The sequence below is a fragment of the Hoplias malabaricus genome, chromosome 7 (genome assembly GCF_029633855.1).
Source record: "Hoplias malabaricus isolate fHopMal1 chromosome 7, fHopMal1.hap1, whole genome shotgun sequence".
Lineage (NCBI taxonomy): Eukaryota > Metazoa > Chordata > Actinopteri > Characiformes > Erythrinidae > Hoplias > Hoplias malabaricus.
Window position 1 is genome coordinate 16,062,521 of NC_089806.1, and position 11,897 is coordinate 16,074,417.

Sequence of the window (11,897 nt, forward strand, 5' to 3'; positions counted from 1 at the left end):
GGGGGGGTTCTGTTTTCTGTTTCTGCTTCTGAACCCTTTTGAATGAAGTTTCTTTGCAAACCAGTACAAAGTTATTTACACAGATTAACGTTACCATGTGATAAAGCATTTAGGTTTCTTCTCGGATGAAAATTTCCCAATTGTCTGAGGCATGAGGAATCATGGAATGCTGTGGCCTTGTCAGAAGTCCAGGAGCATACCTATGGGAAACTTTGAACTGACATGCTCTTTAACACCAATATCAAACCAGTGGATGGAATATCCAGTGGATTCCAAAAAGCCTAACTTATACCATGTGGCACTAATCAGTTTGGGCAGCTTTTATTATATTCACAAAAATTATTAAACAATCTGGATGTCTTGGAGGAACTGGGCATGAGCCTAAGGTCACTCTGGTGACAGAAAGTGCAAAGTGGCAGTTTTGAGCATAAAGCTTTCCCACATCAGACTATGAATCCAAAATTAATATTTATCCTTTCTACTACTCTTGTGAGCGAAAGGTATCAAACCCAGATTTTGCAACATCAACTGTAAAGCCTTTCTGAAAAACTGGAGGATGTAAATGTAGCAAAGCGAGAGGAGACACACTTCCTATTATTAACTATATTTATAGAAGATATTTTGGCAATGTATTGTATATGTTACCTATATGATCCACTATGCCTCTGTCAGTACATCAGTAGGTTAAGAAACCAAACGTAAAGTTGGGGAGGTTGTGTTGTTATCAAGGGATAGGGATAGGTGGGTATGGGGGGGTTGGGTGGATCAAATTCTAAGAAGCTGGTTGATACCGTTATGACTCAAGATTATATCTTAAGTCTGAGATGTTCTAGGGCAGACTTTACCTAATATACTGTCCATCATTTTCTGTTCTACCAAAGTAGTGCTCGTTTAAATTCACATTCAGGGATTTCAGAGAAATGCAGAAGCAAAACTGGCTGAGACAGAGCTCAGAAAATCAGGAACCTGCAATAAAACACAAAGTGAAACTTTAAAAGCGATAAATGGAAGCAATGAAAATGAAAGCTGTAGTATTTTACAGTAGAAATGTGGTATTAAAAACAAAACTAGGAAAGATATCTCAGATAACCTGGATTTGCAAATCTCTGGTTGCAGCTCTTTTTTTCTATGCTATGACTGTGAGACTGAAGCTCACCTCAAATGATACAGACACTGCTTTGTTTCAAGTGCTGTCAACTACTGTCACAGGTTATTTAACGGCTCCAGTGTGAGTCATACAGGGATCAATCCTATGGAAAGCCTTCTGAGAGACCAGATGAACATTTTCCGATCTCTGGACCATATCAATGTCTTCTAAAATGTCTCCTGAAATATGTTAATATATTTAAACAGCAGTGGTGCCTTGTACCTACATTCACCGTAACATATGCTTTACAACAGACGCGATATTCAACTCTGGCATACAGGTACTTGATCCTGAGCTCCACTAAACCATATAAAGCAAATTGATTTGTGAATGTATTTTCAGAATCAGCATGAAATTTGCTGACCTGTTGACGTGGGTTCATGTCTGACAGCTGCTGAGATTACACAGTAATAGTATTATGAAAGCATGTTATTAAGAGATGAGCACAGAGCCTCCACTGACTCTGACTTACAAAGGCACAAAAGACTTGAGATCTGCGTATGTCTTGTCTGTCTACATTTTATGTCCAAAAATATCTAGACACCTAATTTGGGAATTTACAATGCAAACACAGTTCATAATATGGACACTGAAGAAGCATTATCAAAAGGATGGGCCACATATGAGCCTAAGGATATCTTGCCTAATGCCGAAGATTTGCTAGAGCCCCACAGCACTGGGCCATGAAGTGGCGGAGAGGTTTCCTGGAGTGATGAAGCATGCATCAACATCTTTGGGAAAAGATGAAGTGGCTTTTGTGATCCAGAGTTAATAATTCAACGTCCAGTACTTGGCCTTACTAATATTTTTGTTTTTGAAGTCAATCAAATCTGCACAGCACTGTTCCAAAATGTAGAGACGAATTCCACATTAAACCCATTAAAACAAAAAATATTGGATTAATATACTTTTGGATACTAAAGATCATAACTTACACAAATGCGTATAATATGTTTAAAGGAAAAATCCTGTTGTTGACACAAGTCCATGCTAAACTCTGGCCTTGATAACAGGATAATCCTCAGTGGGCCTTGATGGTGGTTGCTAGGTAACAGCAAGCTTAGGAGAGTGCTTGGGAAAGGTGAGCTGTTTGGGAGGTTTTTTTTTTTTACTGTAAGAGCTTCAGAAGCAGAGACAGTAGGCAGAGAGCAACACAACTGAACAGTGATGAGGAGAAGCCGAGCTGAAGAAAGAAAATCCTGGAGGAATGTGTTGTGACTCCATCAGCTGCTGTAGGGAGCTGCTCAGTGCTGGGAGGCTAAGGCTAACTGTTGCCGGAGCTGGATTACTGCCACTCTGCTCAGCTCGCTGCAGGCACTGACTGTTTTTCCCACTCTCAGCTGTCCTTGTGTGACCTGAGAGTCTGTGCCAAACTCTTAGCAGGGTTTACAGGAGGTAACAGGGTTAGAAGTCAGCAGCACATTTCAGCTACTTGTGAAAGGATGGCACAGTAAAAAACAAACAAATATACATAAATAAATAGGCAGATTACCCCCCCTCTCTCCCCCACCCCCTCCATCACCACCAGTAACAACCAGTTAACAAACTGTTACATTGTGGTGTGAAACTGTCACTATTAAGGTCACAGAGAACAGGGCATACAAATAGGGAGCTCTCTGAATAAACAAGTAGAGCACGACCAAACCCGTGACACATATGGATAATAGCAACCCATACCATTTTAAATATGCAGACAAAGCATATGAATAGAGAGAAATTTAAACTCACTTTCATAGCATTCATATGTATTTGGGCATGAACATGTGCAATTTTACGTGCTCATTTATTAGAACTAATGTAATTTTTCTATTACCATACTTTTTAAATACCATTGATACCTTCTCACACTGTTGCTACAACTCTACCACTGTATACTACACTCTTTCAAAAGTGGAGTCCACACACTGCAGCGGAAACCACAATTCATTCATTAGTTCATTTACTCATTCGTCTCCTGTTATTGCGTCATCCTGATCTGCGTTGTGCTGGGTCTAGATTCCATACTATTTATGGGGTGCTGGTCCATCACCATGCATCGTACACTCACAAACACGGGCAATTTCATATTCCACCTACCAACATGTCTTTTTGGATTGTAGGGCTAAACATGAGCACTTGAAGGAAACATATGCAGAGACAGGAAGAACACACAAACTCCTCACATTGACCAAAAGCTAGGATGAAACCAAGGACCCCAAGAGCTTTGAGCTGTGTGGCAGCAATGCTAGAGTCACTATGCCATCTAATATCAACTAAATATATAAAATATCAAATTTATGTGATGATTTTAACAGGTGCCAGGCCATCGCAGTAAAATCTGTATTTCTACATGGTGCCCACTAAAGAGAACCGGGGAGAAATCAAGTTAATTATAAAACATAGCAGTTTTAGAGAGGGGCTACCACACAAGAAGAACTGGAACCCACTGCTGCTCACTGAAGGATGTTGTTTAAAAATTCTGATCAAAGGTTTTTTCTTAAAATAAACCAGTGTACTGTTTTTTAAACAGAAAAAAAATCTTCCTTCACGGTCAAATTAGGACAAATAAGACAAATGCGATTAATTGTGATTAACTACAACAGGTTAATGCGGTTAATCATGACTAATCATTTTAATCACACAGCAGCCTTAATTTACATTTATTTGAACCCTTTAAACCTTAAGGGCTTCAATTCCTCACTCTCAGAACTATATACCTCATACAGTTCGGGCCGGTTTCCCAGATAGGGATTAAACCTAGTTCTGGACTTCCCAGGATTTGGAATAGATTAGTCCATGACTATGCTTAATCTGTCTGGAAAACAGGCTCTATATGTCCAAAAGTCCCCAGGCAGCCCATTAATTAGCAAATGCACATACTGTAAGGTGCTCCTGTCACTGTCACACATTTGATTGCACAGAAACAGTTTGTATCATCTCCACAGAAAAGCATTGCCCAAAGAACACATGCTTAAATTCTCCAGACACAGCACTGAACATTGTCTAAAGGGGTATAAAAACCCATTAGCCATGATATTAAAGACAGCTACTTGTTGCTTCCCCCATCCATTTTATCAGCTCCAGCTCTGACCAAGCAAGAACAATTACTGACTGTAGTACATCTGTTGCTCTGCATACATTGTTTGGCTTCATTACATTCTTCAATGGTCAGGACTCCAAAGGATCACCACAGAGCAGATGTGATTTGGGTGGTAAATTATTTTCAGCGCTGCAGTTACACTGACACATTGTTGGTGTGTTTGGCTGTGTTGTACTGGTACGAGTCGGTCAGACACAGCAGTGCTTCTGTGGTGTTTAAAACCCTCAGTGTTACTGTTAGACTGAGAATAGTCCACAAACCAAAATTATCCAGTCGACAGCCGAGTCCTGTGTTCACTGATGAAGGACTAGAGGATGACCAACACTGGGCACTGGGTAAAAAGGGGCTAGCAAAGTACGCATAGTAACAGTTGGAGTACAATTTGCAATTGCAGAACTGCAAAGTTCGCACTCATGAAATGGACAATGAAGAAGTAGGCTTAGAGGTGGCAGATCTGTGTTTGTGTTTGGCCTATTATAGGGGGAAAGGCACTGTCCTCCCTGCAGTAGATTGGTTATTCCTGGCATGGGCAAACTCCTAAACATTCATTTACAGCTGTAACATTTAAATTGTAAGCCACTTGACTAAAAGGTGTCTGCCAAATGCCGTAAATGTAAATATATAAAGGCCCCTAAGCCCTGGGCTGCGAAACTGTGAATAAACTGTGTTACATAAATGCAATACTTGCCAAAAAAGAGATAACCGAATTGTGTTGACAGAACACATTTTATTTATGCGAAAAAATGTTTGGATCATGAATCATGATGATGAAGCACAAGGTATAATAATGTAATGTATATCAATAGCTTCAAAGGGGGGGGGGGGTGGTAGAGCTTACAGAAATCCTGCTTGTGTATTATAGCTTAACTGTCTAGGCATCCATAACTTTACAGTCCATTTATCTTTAACATGTTTTAAACATGTTAAAATGTACACTACTCAAGACAGGTTCCAGCGATATTTGTCAATGTAAGCACATTTTCCTACCATTTGATGCACTGCTGTCCGTTGTTTTGGTCATAAATGGAAATCCAGTGCAAAGGGCAAGAACAGATTACACTGAGTTGTAAACTCAGGGTTGGTTTTTGAATGACTACATGTAAAGAAGTGTAACGCTGGTACGTTTTCCTCTTGTCAATTGTTTATTTTCACCAGGCAAAACATTTGTGTTTTCCATTCCCATTATTAACTGAATTTATATAAACTGTGTTTCAGAAAGATACTATTCTGTCATAATAAATAATAATTATGAGATACTAAATCACTATGGTGATAGTAAGTACTTATAAAGGTTATAATTCAAATTGTAGCCAATTTTTTTCACAGCAGGGCTTCTGGGAAAACTTATCTGCCCCTAACTACACTCATTAATTTTTTTTTTTCCCAAGGGTCACTAGTGCTCATTATTCAGTGGATCTAAGGCAGTTTTTTAAAAAGGGATTTGGCGGATTTGAAAGTGCAGTTCAGCTTGTGTAAGAGTAAGGTTTTGTATTGTATTTATTACTCTGTGTTCTGTACTATTCTGATGAGGTTGTAGATTTTTAACCTACTGCCTCTAGCCTTCCACGAATGTACTGGACAAAGGACTCTGAGAACGGACTAATCATGAGGAGAACTCCTGTGATACTCTCTTCTCATTGCATCACCAGCTCTTAAGAGAATTTTCCAAGTGTGATTTTTAAAACTCAACATGTCCAAATGAGAGAGACACAGTGAACAGAGACAAACAGAAAAGAAGGGACAGACAGGGAAAAAGAGGGTCAATGAAGAGAGGTGAGTGAGAGAGAGAAAAACAGAGCGAGAGAGAGAGAGAGAGAGAGAGAGAGAGAGAGAGAGAGAGATGTAGAGAACAAGGACATAGAAGGAAAGTAAGAAAGAAAGTGATAGAGTAGAAAGAATAGACTGAAAACGGTAATACATAAATAAAGACAAAGAAGTGAAGCAGGGGGAGGTGGGAAGATAGAGATGGAAGGACAGAGAGAGGGCAAATGAACAGCGAGAAAGAGAGACAGCGGGAGAAGCCCGTAATTCAGTGAGTGTGAGCGCCCCCTTGTGTGACGACCGGGCTCACTCCTCTCCTGAAGGAACAAGGCTGAAACGGTGAGAGGAATGAATCACTGCTCAGTGTTAAAGCGGCGCTCCGCGCGCTCTCGGCTCCGTGTTTCTCTACGATGACTGAATGAGCTCATTCCACTCAGAGAGCCGCTCTCGCGCTCTCACTCAGCAGGCGCGCGCTGACACCGGTCTACACCGGCATCGAACATCAGCTCGCGGAGGAGGCACGCGCTGAGGAGCCGGTGAGCAGCTTCCCGCGCTTTTACTCTATATGATTTTAAGAGGGTGATACATTAATGAAAACAGCTCTCTCTCTATTCCTTTTCTTTATTTCTCTCTCTCTCTCTCTCTCTCTCTCTCTGCGTGTCTCTCACTCTCTCTCAATTTCTCCTCCGTCTTCTTCCCTTTTCTCTTTCTCTCCCTCTATCTCTATTCCTTCTCTCTCTTTACACCCCCCCCCCCCCCCCCCACACACACACACACTCTAACAGGAGGTAATCCCCTTCATGTGAGGAGGCGGCGTTGTTCTCTCTCTCTCTCTCTCTCTCTCGCTCTCTCTCTCTTTCTCTCTCTCTCTCTCTCTCTCCCCACCTCATTCAAATCCTTTACTAGTTCCCTATATAAAGCGAGACTCCAAGAGCAGGAGGAAGAAGAGAAGAGGAGAGGAGCGAGGAGAGGAGGCTGCGCAGCCTTCAGAGAATTAAAAGCCCCCTGGAGATGGAGAGAGCGGGCGAGCGAGGCGCGTGCACGGAGAGCGTGTGTACGTCCTCGAGCGGCCGCAGGATGCCCACGGCTGCCGCCGCCACTGTGGCGGTACAGCAGGAGGTGGCGCGCGCGCATGCGGTGAAGGCGCGGCTGCGGAGCGCGGCGGTGTGCGTGCTGCTACTCCCGCGCTTCCTGCTCGCCGCGCTGCTGCTGTGGCTGCTCGACTTCCTGTGCATCAGACGCAAGGTGCTCGCGAGGATGCAGGAGCGCGCAAGCGGCGACGTGGACGCGGACGGTGACGGTGACGAGGACGCGGACGTGCGCGTGTCCGACTCCAACCGAATGTTCACGCTGGCGTCTTTGCGCGCCGTGTGGTACGGCCACAAACTCGACTTGTTGAAGACGGCGCGCTTGGGCGCCGCAGCCCCCAACAGCGAGGTGGTGCCGCTCGCCGAGCACAAGAGGGCGCGCATCCTGGACTACGCGCGCGGGCGCCGGCCGCTCATCCTCAACTTCGGCAGCTGCTCGTGACCCCCGTTCATGCGGCGCCTGGCCGCCTTCCGCCGCCTGGCCGACCAGTACGCGGACATCGCCGACTCGCTGCTGGTATACATCGAAGAGGCGCACCCGTCCGACGGCTGGGCGAGCTCGGACGCGCCTTTCCAGATCCCGCGCCACCGCTGCCTGGAGGACCGCCTGCGCGCGGCGCAGCTCATGGACGCCACCGCACCCGGCGGCGCCGTCGTGGTGGACACCATGGAAAACGCGGCCAACGCGGCCTACGGCGCCTACTTCGAGCGCCTCTACATCGTGCAGGACCACATGGTGGTGTATCAGGGCGGTCGCGGGCCCGAAGGTTACCGCATCTCCGAGCTCAGGAGCTGGCTCGAGCGCTACCGCAGCCAACTGCAGGACTCGCGCGGCGTTGTGGTGCACGTGTAGGAGAAGCGCGCGCAGAGCGGAACGGACGGAACCAATGTTCTACTACTTGTTCCTCCTTCCACTTGTTGTTGACGTCAGTGGCGTAACTATGAGCTCGTGGGTCAAAACAAAACAGCACGTCAACAATGTTCGGCCCCCACCAACACATTCATTTAAAAACATAACTGTTTTTTATTATTATTGCTTTTAATGGGTTTTTCTTAAACAGGTGGATATTCTCGAGGCAGGTCAGAGAGAGAGAGAGAGGAGATATAGAAGGTAGAGAGCAAGAGAGAAGGGACACAATGAAAGGGAGATAGTGATAAAGGAAGAGAAAGGAAAGGAAAATGTGCAGAGATTAAGGCTCTAGAGGGACATAAATGTAACTGGTAAAAAGTGAGGGAGAACGAGAAAAGACAGAAAAAGAGAACAAGAAAAGCTGAGAGGAGTGAGAGAGACCAGGTTGCTGCTCTCGATGCCAGCCACAGATCCCAGTGAAAATGATATCCATGGCTGATAGTTTAGAATAAGACAGACACTAAATTGGATCTTTCTGTGAGTCATGGGTGTACAATTATGTCAAGGGCCCAGTAATAGATGGGGCCTGGTTATATCATGGCTCCAAGTGTGTCTCCCTGCCCCCCCTCCCCCCTCCACACACACACACACACACACACACACACAGAGGCCCACTCCCGTAGTTATGCCACTGATTGTTATTGTTGTCATCAGCGCAAGATGGCCCTCATCCTCAGAGACTGGCGTCTTATCTGAGCTCAGACTCTAGAAAACACGAATGGTATCCACTCTAATGTTTTTGTTCATGTTGATTATCTCCAGGGTTATTTTTCTATGGTGTCTGTATTGTTTGTATGTATGTGAGGGCAGAGTCTGTGTGTGTGTGTGTGTGTTTGTGTGTGTGTGTGTGTGTGTGTGTGTTTGGCCATAAGGCTGTTTCCTTGTACTCTGATGTTGCTGTGAAGTTCGGTTTTTAAAAGGATTTGAGCCAGAAAACCGCTACTGATGTATTTTAACACTAGAGTACTTGCCAGACAGAAAAATGGCCTTTAAATACTAAATTGCCAAACATTGTTTCTTAAAATTGTGTATATTTTATTGAGCAAATATTTTTTAAATAAATAATAATAGAACACCCACAAAGGTTTTATATTATGACTGCTAATATTTTATTGTTGTGGTTATTATGATCATTATTATTTACCTTAATGCATGTGTGAAGGTGTTTATGCTTTTATATTACGTTAAAGGCTTAGCAGTGGGGACTTTTAAATCATTTAATTTTTTGTTTCCCCTGTGGTCTGCATTTAATATTTGTGTGGTTTCATGAAGAAAAACTGTTACAATTCATTGTTTAATTCACTCATAAAACCGTTTTGTAACCGCTTTGATAATGAAACAGGCTGAGGCTTTAAGAACTGTTAAAAAAGCAGGCCAGGCGGAACCTCCCTATAACTAACATAACTTCTGTATAAGTGGATGGGCTTAAAGTGCTGTAGGCTTAATAACTGGATATATTTTGTGACATCACAAAAATGAAGACATTAAAATGGGCTGTAGATTAGTTTCTATATTTGGATTTTGTAGACTGGGCACTGGACAGTACGCTGTTGACAATGTTTACATAGAAGGTCATACTCTTATTTCACTAGTTCTAGTCCATCTTGTGAGCACTTAGCAATGCTAAAGAGGCATTCATTCAGTTCATACAACAGTTTAGATTGTGCTAAAGTTATGAGAAATTTAGCACAGATTTCTACCATCTTTCTGCCAAAGTGATGTAAACAAGCATTAGTGTGCATTTTTAGGCTCCACAGGTTCAGGGGAAGTTTTAAAAGCCCTCAATTAACCAGTCTGCATTATGTGGATTTCTGTGGTAGTTGGGGTAAATTTTTTTGCTGAAAGATTGTATGAGAATCAGTGAATCACGATGCGCGTGTGCTCCATCCTCATGACTGTTACTGTCTGCCTCCCCCCTCCCTTTTTTTTTTTCGTGGCCTATGAAATTCAGACTCCAAACTTGCGTCATCATCAAGGTTTCTATGCTGATTACTTTTAAGGGATTTGTACAACCAGCATTACAAGAGTGAATCACTTCAGTTTATAAATACTGAGATACTGAGTTGCAGGCAGGGGGCTTGTGTGTGGAAAGTGCAGAGGACTGTCCCTTGTCTGAGAGCTGTGCTTTTCCAGGGCACTGTTTGGGCATTTGGAAAGGTTTGATGTGGGGTACGTTTCATTTTGCTTTACTTTAAATGCTGATTTGGTAGCTCAGGTCCTCCTAATCCTGCTCTTCAACTGTATAAACACGACAGCACAGCAGATCCCTCACTGCCTGGGATATTGTTGTGGTATTACTTTCAAATTGAATATGACTCGTCCAGTATCTGGGTAGATGTAAGTGTGAATTAATGTTCTGGACAAGGGCTATTCACATCAGTGGAGTGATTTTTAAGGGGTGACTTGTTATTATCAGGCCTTGGATAGAAAGTAGTGCCCTTTGAATGAGGAGCCAAGCATACACACACACACACACATGAACCCACACTCACATCCTCTCTCCCTCTCTCTCTATCTCCCCTGCTCTCTCTCTCTCTGAGCATTGAGCAGCAGGCAATGTGATTGGGTCCCACGTGGCAGCCGTCCACGCTGCTTGATTTAATGTATTCAGGCCTGGTTGAGTAGCCCTTTAATCTGTGCGCAGTGTTAGCAGTGTGTGTTCTCCTCAGCTTCTCCCAGAGAGCAGTGTGATCAGCCCGTCTGTTTCACCGTGAAGATGCTGCAGCGTTCGACCTTAAACACTCACCCGAACACACAGCTGAACACAGGGAGAAGCTGGTCACTCCCCTGTTAGCCCTGACACTGTCCACATCCTTAATACACCTCTTCCCAATTCACCAAACAGAACAGCGTGATTGATTTACCAAGCGCATGCAGTGACAGGACCATTCAGAGCAGCACATTTTCTTTAAAGATTCTGTGAATCTGATGGCAGGCTATTCGAGCTGCTCAAGCTCCCATGGCTCTCTGAGTTTTCTGGGAAGTCATCTCTGCGTTATTCAAGGATGCTGCAGTGAATCGCACAGACTCAAGAGGGCTTGTGAAATGCTGAAGTGAATTCCAATGATACAAATACACAGCCCCCCTCCGCTCAATATTAGACTTTTCAGAGTCAAGCTGGTCTGGCCTTCAAATGTACTGTCTACAGAAGCATGATGAAATAAAAGGGAAAAATATGAATACACCCACAAACTGATTCATGCCTTCATTGTGTGGATGTAGGTAATGATTAGGGTTTTCAAATGTTTAGCTTTGATTGACCACATTATTTTGTGTAATCAATCAGAGCCAGTCATATTTTTTCCTCAGTATGATTCCTTAAATTTTAACTCTAAAATTTGATCCCCAGTGATGCCATTTCCATCCGAGGATGGGAGTCCAAAAATGTAGAACTGTCCCGCTCTGTCTAAGTGGGCTGAATTGCCCTCCATCTCTCACATCATTCATCATGAGGCTAGCCATGGCAGGCACCTGTTAGCTGCAACAAAACCGAATTCATGACCTCACCAGCTTATGTTTTCCTCCTTGTTTGTTGAGCAGTGTCCATTGATGTTGGCAGAAAGTCCCTATACCATACAGTAAAACATGTCTACAGTCCGAGTGTGAGTGAATGTTGCAGTGTGATGGGTTACATGTTTTTAACTGGACAGCAACAATAAACAGAATACTCTCATATATTCTCATTGCTTTGAAACTTGCCATAATAAGCAAGTAAATAGAAATGTTATTAAAAAGAGCATCTACAGGAACTATGTAAGAGAATCTACTGTATGGAATATTGTGGAAAAGATTCAGGAAACCCAGAGAAATATCAGTCAGTGTTGGGCAAGGCCCAAAACCCCTGTTGAATGAGTACACAGCAATTTCTCCAGTATTAAATCTACATAAATAGTGTTAAATTAACACTGATGA

General features: G+C 43.4%; 1 protein-coding gene across 1 annotated transcript; it reads left to right on the top strand.

The window, feature by feature from the left end:
- Positions 1 to 6,294: 6,294 nt before the first annotated feature.
- On the top strand, positions 6,295 to 9,021 carry dio3b (iodothyronine deiodinase 3b). The gene is made up of 2 exons (XM_066676966.1): positions 6,295 to 6,523; positions 6,773 to 9,021. The coding sequence occupies exon 2, from the start codon at positions 6,999 to 7,001 to the stop codon at positions 7,926 to 7,928; it is 930 nt and encodes a 309-aa protein (XP_066533063.1). The 5' UTR covers positions 6,295 to 6,523; positions 6,773 to 6,998; the 3' UTR covers positions 7,929 to 9,021.
- Positions 9,022 to 11,897: the final 2,876 nt, after the last annotated feature.